This window comes from Oryzias melastigma, linkage group LG2 (genome assembly GCF_002922805.2).
Source record: "Oryzias melastigma strain HK-1 linkage group LG2, ASM292280v2, whole genome shotgun sequence".
NCBI classification, from domain to species: domain Eukaryota; kingdom Metazoa; phylum Chordata; class Actinopteri; order Beloniformes; family Adrianichthyidae; genus Oryzias; species Oryzias melastigma.
The window spans coordinates 21,791,958-21,808,290 of NC_050513.1; the positions used below are offsets into that span (position 1 = coordinate 21,791,958).

At 40.1% G+C, this 16,333-nt stretch overlaps 1 protein-coding gene across 1 annotated transcript in view; it reads left to right on the top strand.

Annotated features, from left to right (window-relative positions):
- Window positions 1–16,333, top strand: part of fstl5 (follistatin-like 5) — a 219,971-nt gene that overhangs the window by 30,953 nt on the left and 172,685 nt on the right. The window contains exons 2-3 of the mRNA XM_024270241.2: window positions 2,551–2,692; window positions 15,414–15,444. Of these exons, the coding sequence (XP_024126009.1) occupies window positions 2,561–2,692; window positions 15,414–15,444 (163 nt within the window). The 5' untranslated portion in view covers window positions 2,551–2,560. The remainder of the gene's footprint in view (window positions 1–2,550; window positions 2,693–15,413; window positions 15,445–16,333) is intronic.

Consider the following 16,333-nt stretch of genomic DNA (forward strand, 5'->3'; position numbering starts at 1 on the left):
TGATAGTCAGGAATCAGTTGAATGTTCTGCATGTGCAACAACATGTCTATAAAAACAACGGTCTACACTGAGCTTTTGCTTTGAATTTGGTTCAGAGCTTTCACTGATAAGAACTCTGGTTCACCTGACCTTTGACCTACTGAGACAATGCTGCTTTTAAAAGGTCAAACGAATATTTCAACAGTTATTTCTTTGTTTACAGGTTAGATGATTGTCCCTAAACAGTCAACAACAAAACAAGTCAAATGCTCTTTGTTTGGCAACATATATTTTTTACTGAATACTGTACAAAAGGAATGGTGGTAATTCTGAACCCAACCCTTAAGACTATGGGTGTATTCAGACACATTTGGTTCTCTTAAAGTGAAGCAGAGTTTGTTTTCCCCGATAACCCAGAAGAAATGTTCATTCTGAATATACTCAAGCGACCACTGGTCTTGGACCAGGAACCACTCTCAGATCCAGCTTTCGTGGTAATCTAAGTTTGTATCCGATCAAACTGAGCTTCGGTTCTCTCTGAGATTCCTCAGTCTGAATATGATCCATGCTAACAAAACAACTGGACCAGAATGGCACTGTAGCCGTAGGTGGTCCTGTGATGTAAACAGCTTGATTAGAATGAAGCAGTAAAGCACTGATTGTCGTGTTTTCAGACAGAACAAAGGGTCCAACATCTCACTTGTCAGAATGTTTATTTTAACACATCAGAAAACATTTCTTGCGTTTCTGTGTCTCGTTATGCTGCACACGTCTGGTGCTGCTGTGATGTCATCATTAAAGCTATCCTCTAGTTCCATAACAGAATTCTCCTAAATACAATGTCATGACACCACAACGATGAGGCACAGCAACTCATTGAAATGTGGCCAGATGATTGCAGGATTGAAGAAACTTTAAATGTGATACAAAGTTTCTCTCACTGTTTTCCCAACAATCTGTCTGTCAGAAACACTGGTGGTCCTAACTTCATAGCCGTTGTCCCCTCAGTAACCGTCTCGTAGCATGTCTCTGCTGTACCAAAGTATCAGTAAAAAGTGTTGAACCTGACACTGACACAGACGTTTAAAATTGGTGAGCGAAACACAAAGTTTTAATCAGTCAATCTGACAAAGATTGCAAAGCGCAAAACTTCATTAATTTCTGACTGTAAATGCTTTGCCCCGCCCTCATAATTCCTGAACAATGACTGAGGAGATCTTTAGTCACATGGTTTTGTTTACAGGATTTGGTTCATAACAGAAAAGTCTGCTTGACGGCAGCGTGAATAAAGACCAAACACAAGGTTCAGGACTCGGTTCAGATCAAATTAAGTGGACTCTGGACCAAAGGATTCAGAATACACCTGACTGGAAGAAAGCCATTCTGCGGTGCCTCATGTGTGCTTAGGCAGACACAGCAGCAGCAACCAGGATTTAAAGGTTTAACAGGTTTATGTTGTTGATTCTTCCTAGTAATATAGTTGTGGTTTCATTTAAAGCCATTCAAGTCCGGAAGAGAAAAAAACGTCAGAAAAATGAAGGTGACATGCTCAGTGTCTGCCTGACCGTCAGAGTGACATGCCGCTCTGCTGCTGAAACCCCATGACCTCCACTGTGGCCTAGCAAGACGGCCAAGTCAGCACCTTTGTTGTCTTCCAGAAGACCAAGGAAACAAGGTCACTAACCAGCTGTCAGTGTTTTTCCTTCACTCATGTATGGCGAGCAGAGGATGTGTTTTTTGTTGTTGTTTTATTTTACATGGTTTGGAAGTTTGACTAAGTGTTTGACTGGAAGTCAAAAACTAAAATGGAGTCAAACTCGATCTGTTTGTGAAAAACAGGTTTGAAGACAAAAAGAGGAAACATTGTCAAATAGAAATGCAGCTTACAGCATGAAACAGATGAGTGTGCGTTGTTAAAGTGTGTCTGGCAGTTTGAAAGAACTGACATCACCTGTCTGAATGCTGATGTGTCTCAGTGACAGGCATTTTCTCTCCTTCACAAACCTAAACCTCTTTTCTTTTCACAGTCAAGTGAAGGCCAGAATCATTCATAACGTATATAATGAATTACTGAAATGTGTTGTTTTAGCAGCGTGTGTGTCATTATTTTTCATTTTACGCTGCATCTTTGAGGGTGTAAGCAGGCTGTTAAAGATCTTATCACTCCACTACATCACTGTTTCCTGACTTTGACACCCACCCTAATGAATCCTCAGCTCTCACTTTAATTGTCCTAAAATATTGGCTCTTTGTCTTCTTTATCTTGATTTTCCCATGACGTGATTTTCCTCACAGTTGATTTAGAAGCAGATCTAATCTCCTCGCTGAGTGTGGTGGACACACACATTGATAGCTCCACTTTAAATCAGCAGCAATGCTGGGTTCTCATTGTCCACACTAATTACAGTGCTCCCGATGAATTAAAAAGAGAATAAAAAAACCTTTATTAGTCCCACACGAGGGAAACTGCTTTGTGTTTTTACAGCAGGGCATTCACAGCAGTGTCTTGTTGGCTGACCGTTCAGTTTGTTGCTAAAATGAATTCACAGCTTCTGTTTGTTTTTTTGACAGGAAAGCAGCAATGAAGACGGCTGCGCAATGGTCGCTGCCAGTGCTGCTGTTGGGGCTTGTTGTGCTTGGCATCAATGGAAGACCCAATAAGGAGGAGTTTGGGCCACAGCCCTACCGAGCAGTCATGAGATTTCGCCACAAGGTATTGATTTTTTTTTCTTAGTTTTCTGTCCATAGCAACATGAATGTTATTTTGTTAGAAGCTCTGGTTGACAAAATGCTGAAACACTTCATTAGTCATCATCTCCCTGAACCACCCACCCCGTACACAAGGGGGTCCTCTTGAGCGAATCCATGAAATAAATGGTGAGCCAAAATGAAGATGAGCTGAAGAGGAGAGCTCGTCTTGACATTTAAAGTGAAGAAGTTATTGAATGCTTATTGAGTCAGTGGAACAGGTCAGCTCCCACACGCAGAACCTGCCACCTTCATTCAATGACTTTTGCTTCTTAAAGAGCTTTTCATTTCTTTTAGCTCTCTGGTTCAAATTGCTTTAAAGTTTATATTTTGTGACAACCATATCATATAGTAATGTGTTGCATCCAGAATGTATCAAAATGAAGTGTCAAAGGTCCAGGATTTTTTCTAAAGTAATTTGTGGTGTTTGAGTTCTCACAGAGGTTTTTTCAACTTCTACACCCAGTAAAGCCTAAAGTTTTTGATGTTTAGGGTCTGAGAGTTAATGGTATCTTTACTGGAGGTGGGAAAATGTTCTTTGACATAATAATTTAACCTTTTAACACCGGAGTTACAGTGTTGATGTGCTTTGATTTACTGTAACTTTTCAACTGTTAACAGAATAATTCCTGTAGATTCTGGAGGAATTACGTTGTCCGTGTTAACGGTTGAAAAGTTACAGTAAGTTAAAGATTTTGTGTTTAAGCATCACTGGTGCCGCCTCAGGTGTTTAAGGGTTAAACAGTCAAAGAACAACTTATGTGAAGGTATAAAGTGTGAGGATCAAGGGCGCCACAAATCTAAACCCCATGGAATGATTTAATGTCAAATGTCGGGATGTGGTGGACATGCAGTGCAGGCGTGTGTGTGTGTGTGTGTGTCTGGAGGGGGGGTCCATGAGATATCTGACATGGTCGGGAGAAATTCTGATGTGAAGAACCAATTCCGGGAGAGATGAGATCTTATTGTGGAAATCTGTAGGCTGGTTCGAGGTTTCAATCCAGAGAAGCTCACAGCTGATGCAGAGGTGTGTGTAGGGGGTGCGGGGGGGTAATCCAGTACATGGTCAGGGATGAAAAATGTTCCAAAATCCACAAGAACAAAAGGTTCACAGAGAGTTGAGGCAGAGAAGTCCAACAGGGTACTGGCACAGTCTGGCAGAGGAGCAGCTGAATAAAAAGGCAGGAGAACGGCTGAGAGGAATCAGCTCCAAAGCAAGGAGAGGAGGAAAAGAAGTAAGAACATGTCAAAAACATAGCAGACAAAGAAAAAAAAATGAACATTTTTGTTGTTGTAGTAATCCTCGTCTGAGCCCACATGCTTGTTTGAACCTCAGAGAACAAAGGCTGTTTGGGAATCAAGAAAACTGGGAATGTCTAAGTTTAAATCAAATATACACTCATGCTTGTCAATAAAAACACCACTTTAGAGAAGTAATCTTTAAGAGTCTTTAACGGTCAACTTCATCAACATGTTTCTGTTTTTACTGGAAGTTTAACACACATATCTGCTAAAATATTTTTTCTTCATGAAAAACATGTTTTTATCAAGAGGATGATTCTGCTGCCTATATTTGGAACAGAACAGAATAGAACTTTATTGAGGTAAATGACATTGTTACTATAGCTTTATTATAAGCAGTAGACAGATGATGAATCCACTAAAATACGCTGTGATCCTCAGTCCCACGCCGTGTGGGAGGGTCCAGCTGCTGGTGCACGTGTCTCGGGTGTTTTGGCTCTTTGGTGGCCCCCCGTCCATGTGTCGAGGGTCATCCCTGTGACCCATGAATCGGGGGTTGTGTTACACCTGAGCTAGAGGGACATTTGTTTGGCCAGTCTTCACACACAGACTCACCTGAACACACCTGCCTGCTCACCTCTGCACAATCACAGATGTTGATGTACCTGATATATGAGATATCTTTGTGTGTGTGGTGGGGGGTGCACACATCTGTGTAGAAGTTAGTTTGTATATGTAGTGTGTGCAGTTGTCAGTGTGGATCTGTGTGCAGGTTTGTGCAGACAATGGTTATATGTGCTTTTGTGTGATTGTGTGGATGTGGGTGCTTGTTTTCCTGAAAAGAAGTTATGTATGAGTTAGATAGCGTTGAGCCTCAAGCCATGTTTTAAGGTTTTGTTTCTCTGAACTCTCCCAACAATTTCTGTGTAGACTTGGATAATATAATAATAATAATAATAATAAAATATGTATGCCCTCTACTTTCACTTCAGTCTGTCTCTCCTACAGTTAATTCATCAGTTCCTGAAGTGAGTAGCATGTGTCCACTTTCTTATGAAAAAACTGTTCCTGAATATATTTACAACAAATTCTTGAAATTGTGATTATAAGATTTAACAGAGAAACAGGAATTGAGGTTGAGGCTTCTATGGATTTAAGATCAGGGGTTTGATTGTGATTGGCTGTGAAGAACGCGAGCTGTTGGCTCACAGGGAGGACTAATCAATGAGTGACGTGTGGAGTGAAGAATCAGAAACCCAGCGTATCTGAAGATCTCGTTGATCTTCCTTACTGAATTTGTGAATTTGTTTTCTTACATGCTGTGCTGCTGTCAGAAACAATGTGTGCCCAGATGTAGCAGCATCTGACTACTACTATTTGCTTGTCTACATGAATAACATTAATGTTTGAAATGTGCATAGAAATGTTTTTTAGCATGTACATATTAAAACAATTCATCCAGTAAGACGACAAAGGTGATTTCTGCCTGGAAGAAAAAGCGTTTTCATCTCTTGGTTACACAGCATCACTGTTCCATCCATCTTTTAAACGTTTTACATTTTTATATCACTCTTCTGAAGGACTTTGAAGAAGTGCGATGGAAGGTGTAATAATTTTTAAATGATTCCTTTTCTGTTGTTTTTTCTGCTTGGGGTCAGGTTGCTGGAGGCTTCGGGTCACCTCAGCTAGATGAGCAAATGTCTTCCTCCTTATTCTTATTTTGAGAAGAATCATAATACATTAAAAACAAACAAAAAAAGGCTTAGAGATATTCATCATCACTTAGCATTGAAAAGTATTTCATGAAGAAGGGAGTTACAATCAAACAAGGCAAGCTGAACGCTAAAAGTGGCCAGAAAATATAACTTTGGAAGTTTCAACTTCAAGCAAAATAGGAAGATTGATAGAGAATAGAATGATGCACTTTATAAAAGATATACCTCAATGTTTTTACTCCCTCCCACTTCTTCTTGAGGATCCATATGTTGTTCTTGTATGTGGTGGGCAGCCCACAGACACCAGGCCTTTATTGTTGTTGTTGTTCTTTTTAGGTTTTTATTGCAAGACAAATTATTTCGTCTCATAAATCTGACTTTGCAGTTTTGAAGGTAATCCAGATATGTGTGCACTTGTGTATGCTTGTGCGTGTGTGCTCAGGTGTGTGTGGCAACTAAGCAGGGTCAGACACAACCTCATAAGCCTCTGACCCCAATCAGCAGAAATCACTGAGCTCTAATGTTACACAAAAACTCTCCCAGTCCTTCAGAAAAATCCCAGTTGAGTTCTCCTCTTGAGGTCGTCTGCAGGCTGGAACTGAATTTTGTAACCTGAACAATGTGAAAAGTGTTTGGGAGCTTCTCAGTGAGATTCTAGTGAGATCTTCCTTCACCTCAGTGTGATCTATGACAGCCAAACAGAGACAGTGAATTGTGATTTGTCTAAAACCCTGCCAGGCTTTTATGAAAGGAAGGACAAAACACTTTTTTGTGAGCTGTTGGGCTTGACATCCTCTCTTATGTGAGGACAAACAAAATGGAGACGAATAAACTGTGCAAAGCCGTGTCCATCCAGCTTTGACTCGGCCACATGGCAAATCTAGATTAACAGGGATAAGCGGAGGCGCAGGGGGACAGAGGGAGGGGGTGTGCAAATTGGATAAAGAGGCAGGAAATGGAGAAAAAAATTCAAGACTGAACAGCGGGAAACATCTTGCTTCAACTGTCAGTCTGTTTTGTCCGTAATGGGACTGTTGTCAGTATTATTTCCATCCATTTCCTCCTCAGTTGGTGAGTTTTATCCATGAATCTCATTGTTGATCCTGAAAAGCTTCCATGTTGCAGCCTTTTATATTTGATCCCTGCACCGAGGCCTATTTGCACTCTCTGTTTCAACCAAACAGCAAAGCAGTTCCTACGGTAAAGTGGCCTTTGAGGCACATGGAAATAGAAATGTTTCTGACTCTTGTTGTTTCCTCAGGCTGAAGAAGATTTGTCCTTTCTCTTTCTAAACATTTGAAGTCATCACTGTGACAAGGAGCAAAATCATGAAAATCAAAATACAGTGAAAGAAAATTCTAGAAATGGGCATATCAAAGTTTTGTATTTCCGTAAAAGGACATACAAGTGAAAACAAATAAACACAAATATATTTGTTATTCCTGCAGAACAAAACTCAATATTCTGCGTTTGAGTTATGTTGACTACATTTACATTATTATAATCATTTTTAAGAACAATCTGAATTTGACCTTTTGCACATATCAACGTTGGTTAAGTGTTGTCATTGGTAAGCTCAGGCTGCTGCACCGCTGTTTGAAGGATGCAACAACCCTAATGCAGGGATAGCTGGACAAGCTGCTGGCTGTTTTTGGGTAAAAGGGCTAGCAGGTTTGAGTGTCCTTTTTTTCTACTTTTTTAGAATTTTAAATTCTTGATTCAAATAATGGCCGAAGAAATTCTCCCCCCAATAAGGGAGACAAAGATTTACAGAAGTTCAAACTCTTGAACACAAAAACTTTCTCAGACAAAATCACCAACTTGAAGACATAGTTTCTGCAGCACTGTTTGATTCCACAAAGAAGAAGCTATGAGTCCCTGAGGACCTTTAGTTTAAGATAACCTTTATTTGTCAGCGTCAGAACAATCAAACGAGTGTTGTAATATGTTGTTATTGACCTTTCAGTACACCCCATCAGGGGTCGCTACAGCGAATCGGCTTCCACTGATTCACAGGTGGTCTGGCAGAGTTTATTCTCTTCCTGATACAACCCTGTATTTTCTCTGGGCTAGGGATGTTGTGGGCTGGGGAACAGGACTGCTATCCTTACTGGAGCCGCAGATCATGATGTCAGACTTCTAAAATGATGTGGGACTTAAATGGTTTGACCAATCACAGAATTCAAATGTAATACCTCGTTTCAACCTGTTTTGGCTATATTTTCAAGAATTAAACAAGTTTATTTTAATTTGTCAAGAATTTTGCAAAGACAAACAGAGAGCACTTTTAAAGCCTCATTTATAGAAGTCAACAGACAAGAAAAAGTTGATTTAGGGTTTGGTTACCCTTCCTCCCACAGTGTTGGTTCGTCTTGTATGTTCTTCCCCAGTGCTCTCTAGTTAGCTTAAAGTGGCATAGCAGTAGCATAAATGGTCCTTCCTAAGGAGCCACACTGGATGAAGCTCATTGCACCCCTGGGAAACAAACCCAGGTTTCTTGCGCAGCAGTCCTACCCCCAGCTAACTGCTTCAGAGTCTCGTAATAATAAATGTTTTGAAAAAACTATAATTCACACTGAAGCCATGTCAGGACATATCAGGTTCATTAATATTAATTGTCATTTAGATTTTGATAACCTTTATAGTTCTGCATGAGAATTTGTGCAATACTAAAGAATAAAAAATAAGTAAAAACAGCACATTTCTCCTAACAGATGCATATTTTTTTTCGGTTAATTAGCTGTGATATAATTGTAGAGATGTTGTCCATCAGTCTCCTGACTCTGAAGGAAGTATGGGTTGACGTAAATGAAGTGGATGGTGATCTGCTTGACGAGAGATGTCTTTAGAGCTGTGAAGCTGCAGGCTGACTGGTTGGGGAGGAGGAGGAGGCTGCAGATGGATGGAGTGGAGTTGCACAGACTCATGGACAGAGATAGATGTGAACGGTTAGCCAGCCAGCTCATTCTGACGGGGGCAGAAGAAGCAGGTTGTACAGCTGGGGGCTCCGCTGTCCCCCCGAGTCTGAGGGCAGCAGTAACAGGCCTGCCAGTGGCTCTTGGGAAATCATTCTCTTTAAACAAATCAAGCGTAAACACTGGCTGCCATATGCAAATAAGCTTGTTTGACATCTCTCCTACCTGTGGTGCATTTCTAAATGTCACCCCCTCATGGGGATGTGGTGGGGGCAAGCAGCAACTCCTTCAGAGCCACTGGTGTTTTCTTTGCAGAATTGTATGGTTAGGTCAATGAAACATTCAGACATGTTATTGTAAAAATAGCTGGATTTTTTTGGATTCTTACCATGCAGGTCTCTGGAAAATTCTGACGCTTACAGCATGAGGATGAGAAGTGACTGTGATTCACATGTCAGAAGCACTTTAACTGTGAGAAGCAGAATGTGTAAAAGAATCCAGGAAATCACATTAAATGACTTTAAAGAATTCAGTTAAATAATTGTGCAGAAAATAACTATCACCCCAATACTTTGCAATATGACCCTGGTAGGTAATGACAGAGATCAAAGCTTTCCTGTAGTTGTCCTTCATAAATTGTAGCTGGTCTTTTGGTCCATTCCTCCATGCAGATCTTCTCAAGAGCTGTGATGTCTTGGAACTGTTGGTGGGAAACACAGACTTTCAACTTCCTCCACAGGTTCTCTGCTGAACTGAGGTCCAGAGACTGTCTAGAACGCTCCAGAACTTTGAAATGTTTTTTTTACAAAGCCAGGCTACATACTTAGGATCATTTTATACTCATCCTCAGTGCTCTTACTGATGGAAGGAGGTTTCTGCCTGGACATGGTTTAAGCTGGGGCACCTTTGGAGCTCTGCAGGATTTGTAGCTTGTAGATTGGCTTAATTGAACAATCTTAGGTTGTCCAGGTGTTCAGTAGAAGTAACGGGTTCACGATGAACAGAGTGTTTGCTTGTTTTTGAAACCAAATAATGATTTTCTGCACCAATATACACATAAATTATTTTTTTTAAATCATAAAATGTTGTTTTCTGGATTATTTTAGTTATATTCTGTTTCTTGCAGTTAAAGTATATCCATGATGAACATCAAAGACCTCCCATCTTTGTAGATGGAACAACTAGGAGAACCTTTGATTGACCTATATTGTAAAATGTTCCAGACAGGAAAAAAAACAGATAAAAAAACTATGCACTACATCTTAACCATATTTACATGAAATTGAATAAAATCAGAAACGTAGTTACAATCATGAGTTGTGATAGAGTTGGGGATTGTGGTGGCAGTATTTAGTTTCAGATGGTTCTGACAATGATACTTATGGTAAAACCTGACAACAGAAGAAAGGAAAGATCAAACACTCTCCTTCACACAGCAAAGGGGCATCAGTCTGTCACTGTGGCCCCCTTCCAGGGCAGACATGGACCTGCAGTGGCTGGGGTTTGTGCTCCAGCATGGAACCACAACCCCTCCTCCTCCCACTTTCCTGACTCACTGACTTCAAGGTCAGCACAGGACAGAGATGGACTTCTTGGTGTCATTTTTGTTCAGCTTCCTCTTCTTCCTCTCTGTGGTAAACTCCTGCTGTGATCCAAGCTGTACAGGACTGACCCCATCCAGAGCGTGGACCTCCTCAGCCTGCTTTGGGCCCTCCTGTACTGTCATTGTTAATGGTCCCGTCTAGTCTCTTATAAAAGTTCCTACCCAATGTTCTTACCCAGGATGTCGATGGATGAGGGAGCTGTAGACAGATGCCTGGGGAATTCCACCATCCTTGGAGGTGGATCTGTTCACACCACAAAGTCTGTCCACCAAGACCTGCGTCAGTCTTCTGTACTCCGTCCAGGTTGTCCGTGATGAGCTGGACGGCTGAAGAGCCATCAGAAAACATCTGCAGAAGACCGCCTTAAGTGTTGTTCCCTCAACAGACTTTCTGTTATATCAGATTACCTTTGTTTGAACAGTTTTCTGAACTGAAACTTGATTCATTTTGCATTCTTTTATCTCTATCTCCAAGCTTCAGTAAAATGAAAATAACATTATGAATCTGGGAATTACACTGTTGCTGATGTGGGTTTTATGTGGTCTGATGAGGGTTTGAATGGAGTTGGAAGGATCAGAGAAGTCATGAGACTGCCAAAGACCGAGTACATTTCCCCATTTAGAAGAAATCCTTTTGAATCTATGATACAACAAAAACTCAAGATGATCTATCATCCATTGTTAATTTTGTTTACATTTGTATTCATTACTCTCGTTAGTCTCATGTTTTTTCAATGATCACTGTAGCTTATCAGGATTAATATAGTTACCACTCCATTTTTCATAGCTGTATTCAAAATTGAAAATTATCTCTAAAAAAAACATCATTGTTGAAATGAATTTTACTTGGCATTTGGGACCATTGCTCATTATTGAACACAGGCCTGTTGCATTATGGATTCTTTCCATAACAATACCTGCTACTCGGCCTGATGGAAAGACAACCTGAAACTTCTGTACAAGAACAAGAGCACTGAGCTTTGCAGATTTCACTGGAGAAATCAAATATTTATGTCTTTTTTTCACATCCCTGGCAGCCTGAAAGCAGCCACTTCCAACTGTATTCATGAAAGTGTCTTTATATTTCTGCCCTGAACAGCCTGCATGCTCTAAATTCAGCTAAATGTCATGTGGAGTCACTCCTGTTTTCGGCCACTCACTCTTCTTTGGGTTCTTCTGTCATACCTTTGGGATTGACTTTACCTCTGCTGTTATTTTTGTGTCAGTTTGGAAGTAAGCCAAAGGAAGAAAACAAACATCAGTGAAATTAAACCTTTCTGACCTATTACAACAGGTTTACCTTGTTTTAAAACAAACCTGAAAGCTTATGTCCATTCATTCACTTTTGCAGAAATGCTGACTGATGCTTCTGTACATTTGCTCAGCTGTTTCTGTTCTCTTTCTATTATTGAACAAATTATGTATTTCCAACTTTTGGCTTGTTGTTAAAGAAGTAATCAGGAAATGAGTCTAGTCTGGTAGCAGACGATGCTGAAGCTCTTTGCTGTAACTGCTGAAGCGATTTAACCCTATAAAAAAAGAGTTGTCGCTGGCGACAGCTACCGTCACTAACATTCACGCTCTTAGAAGTATCGTAACTTTTCATTTACGTGATGCTGTAAAAAGAAACTTATTGCAACGATTTAAAGTCCCATTCAACTATATATATTTTTTGTAAATTGTAAAATTGTTCCCAGTAGTCTTTTGATTATGATTATGTAGTTTTCCGCCAAAATAAAAAATCTTTGTTGCTTTCTTAGACATTTTCTGCCCCGTGAGCCTGAAAGGGACAAAGCGGTTTAGAAAATGGGTGGATGGGTGGATGGATGGGTGGATGGATGGATGGGTGGATGGATGGATGGGCTGTTACCAACTGACGACCTGTGCAGGGTGTATCCTACCTACAGTTGGTCGGGTTAAGCTCTGGTAGTCCCGTGATCCCGAGAGGGTCAAAGAAGTTTAGAAAATGAATGGACGGATAGACACGAGCCCACTGGAAATTTAAATCTAGTTTGTAGGCGTTATTTTTGGCATGGATGTTGGCTGCGCTAATTTCCCAGCCTTCCTTTGTTTACGCTTGCTCCTGCTAGCTTGTAGCACCTCACAAGGCCAAGCTAAAATTAGCATGGAAATAAAATAAAGGAATAAATGATGAACAATATCCGAGCTATCCAGCTGCACAGTTTTAGCCAGATGGCAGCTCAGACGAGGAAAATGAAGATGATAATTGATCTGTTTGTCTGCAAGTGGATGCTTTAGAATGGGTGCATCACAAGCTTGAGCTTTTTCAAATCGTGGGTCTTCATTTGCATTTGATCCAACGGGATTTGAATAAGGAAATACTCAGAAACACAGTTTTTATCCTAAATGACTCCATACATGTCCTCCATCATGAGAGAATGCGGTAAGAGCATGTAAAAACACACAAAAAAATAACATTTTCCTTGTGTTGCATCTTGACTAAAAACGACAGTTCTTCATGTTAGAATCAGTTGGTTTATATGAAGTGCATGAACACTTCACTTTTATAAAGTCTTGCATATCAGCGTAAAGCAGCTTTTCCCTGCTTTAGAATCTGTTGGAATTACGTAATTCAAAGAACATCAACACTGGAGCTAAACCTCAGTAATTAAAGGGTTAAATTGCTGAAGTTATTTTCATAAATGCTGAAGGTATTTGCTTAAAGTGCTGAAGGTTTTAGCTTAAATTGCTCATTGGGATTGCTGAACATGATACAGTTGTTTGCTTAGCGCTTAAATTAATGAGGGATTTACTGTTTCCTGTTTCATGTTCGGTAAACTACTGAAGCAGTTAAAGCCATAGTCACATGTGCACAGGCAAGTTTGTTTCAGATTATGAACTCTAGGACAACACAACTCTCAGAGTAACATTCCATGAAACAAGAGGGATCCTATTAAATAACTTATTTACAACACCCCAAACAGCACAGAGACTAGCCTCCAAACTTCTGGTCCTAAATCATTTGGAGTGATGAGACTAGATTTGACTTTTTCAGTCCAGTTCTCTCTACGTACTATGTATGGAAGGTACCGAAGGGAAAATTTGCACTTTCCTGGTCGAAGGTTTCTGTTGTCATTGTGATTTAGAAAGTGGTAACACTGTTGTTTAACAGGTTAAACATTTAGTTTTGCCAACAGTAAGCACACATTTTGAAAGAGCACAATGTTTTTGAAAGAGTTGAACACTTTCTAATTCGTTCCAGTTGGGCTATAAGTGTCAAATTTTGCTTAATATTTAAAACCTACAAACACAATGGTAAAAAAAAGGACAACAGCAATCTCTTGATTTATACCAAAATTGTTGAAATAGCTGAAAGTCTGAAAGGGTTTATGCATGCCAATACATGTGTGAAGAGTTGCTGCAGAATCTCAATTGTGTTGATCCATTAAAGCAGGGGTCTCAAACTCAATTCAGCCGGGGGCCGCTGGAGGCGGAGTCTAGGTGAGGCTGGGCCGCATCAGGATTTCCACAAGAAAAGCACTGATAAAACATTACAGTGTTCTGAGATATCTTTATTTCTAACACAAAATAATGAATAAATAATGAACGACGTGTATAGATCTTTGTGTGTGTTGATATATATGTATAAAAAAATAAGGGGAGTTAATGTCCGTTTCTGAAATAGTTTATATTGAAGATTAAACTTAAGATATATTGCTAGGGGTTAGGATTGAAAATGTTTTTTAAACTTTTTCCTACTCCATTTCGAACTACATAATAGAGGTGTAATGTATTTATTTATAATTTATATAGAATTTTCTGTTGTTGTTCTCTTGTTTGTTTTACCAAGTATGAATGTGTTGTTCAAAATAAAAAGGACTAACTAACTAATAAAATAAATAAATACATTGAGGAGATTAATAAAAAACAAATACATTAATAATAATAATAATTAATAATAATAATGACCATACAGCAGATACAGACTAATGAAGAAACCACATATTGACTGACTAGAGAAAACTAATTATTTCATTCAGTTTCAAATGTCTATGAAAAGCGCCTCCTTCAGAGTGAGATATAGAAGCCCCGGTAACGAGAAAATCTTTGAAGGATTTCATATTTGGAGATTATTTTAGAACTCCTCACAATAAATAAATCTGATCTGTTTGTCTTCCATTCATTGGAGGTGTGGAGTGCTCGGGCGCGCCGGCTGCATCAGTGCGCATTCGGAAGCTGCTTTCCATCGGAGTTCTATTCAAACGCGCGTAGCAGAATATCGGACTTGTACTCGCGTTTACATGGACTGGAATGCACGCCGACACAGCCAGTGTGTGAACCTTAAAATTCACAGACATGCGCGCGCAGGTGCGAGCCAAGCTCAGGATCACATGGTTGACAGGCGGGAGCAGCGGATCGCCGCGCGGGCCGGCTACAGGTTGTGGAGCTCTGATTCAATAGGAACAGTCAGCACGTCAAAAAAAAACTATTCCTTGACATCATATGTGTATTAATTCTAAGAGAGACATCCACAGACGGAGCTGGTAGCTCCTCCTACACGCGGCGCGGCGACAGAAACACATTTTTTGACAAGCCGCCAGGAGCAAATTCCCCGAGCGTGGCACGAGAATTTATGACGCGAATTTATCGTACTTCATGGCTCCTCCTCCGCCCAGCTGATTGGAGGAACGAATGAATGAGTGAGGAGGCACTGGACAGCCCGTCGATGTCCCGCCTCCAGAGTCATATACCTCACTGTGATTGGTTCGTTCAGCTCTGCACACAACAACCGCACTAACAGTAATCTTTCATATGAAGACGCGGGAGTTTGAGACCCCTGCATTAAAGCATTCACACATTTACTGATCTGATGGGGATTCTTGAGATATCCTGATACAGAAAGGGTATTTTTGTTCTTGTCTCATTCAGTGTGTTGATTGCATGACTCAAATGAGTGTGTACCAAACAGACTCCTCATTACAGGAGCACAGTTGCCGTTGAAAGATTAAACTACTTCACATACCGTAATAGTTGAGTCAGAGTAATATTACCTGGTCTGCTTGCATTGACAGAACAAGTTCATTGGCTGAGGAGAAAAACAATGAAATGTTCTTAATGGACCAGTTATTTTCTGGCATAAGATGGAAATGTCAAAGATTTAGCTTGGTGAAAATAATCTTAAGTTGGTTTAGGTGTCACCCTGTGCTCTTTTTCTGCCTGACCTGTATTTCTGTCTTCTTCTTCCACCAGGAAAAGATCCCACAAAGCCTGAAAACAACAGGTAAGTTTGTTTCTTCTTTTTCATCATCATCTTCAAACATGGAGTTTAACTTAAACTCCCAATGGAGGTTTTTTAACGTTCTGAATTTGTTTAAACCTTTGAATTTTCTTTCTGAATTTTTTATTTTAACCTTTGGTTTTAAAACAGCAAAATGTTATGTTCTGAAATATTATTTTCTATTTTGAATATTTAGTGTTTTCAATTCCTGACTTTTTATTCTTTTGCATGTTTGTGACACAAAATGTTTCTGATCATCAAACACATTTTAATATTAGTCAAAGATAACACAAGTAAACACAAAATGCAGTTTTTAAATGAATGTTTTTATTATTTAGGGAGAAAAAAAATCCAAACCCACATAGCCCTGTATGAAAAAGTGATTGCCCCCCTTGTTAAAAAACAACTTAACTGTGGTTTATCACACCTGAGTTCAATTTCTGTAGCCACCACCAGGCCTGATTACTGCCACACCTGTTTCAATCAAGAAATCACTTAAACAGAAGCTACCTGACACCGAGAAGTAGACCAAAAGCACGTCAAAAGCTAGACATCATGCCAAGATCCAAAGAAATTCAGGAAGAAATGAGAACAAAAATAATTTAGATCTATCAGTCTGGTAAATGTTATAAAGCCATTTCCAAAGCTTTGGGACTCCAGCGACCCACAGTGAGAGCCATAACCCACAAATGGCAAAAACATGGAACAGTGGTGAACCTTCCCAGGAGTGACCGGCCGCCCAAAATTACCCCAAGAGCGCAGAGACAACTCATCCGAGAGGTCACAAAAGATCCCAGGGCAACATCCTCTGAGTGAGAGTGATTCCTGCTGGGTCGTCTTTCCTCCTGGTCGTGGACTGCACTTCTGCTTCATCTTGACTATGGACTTCATC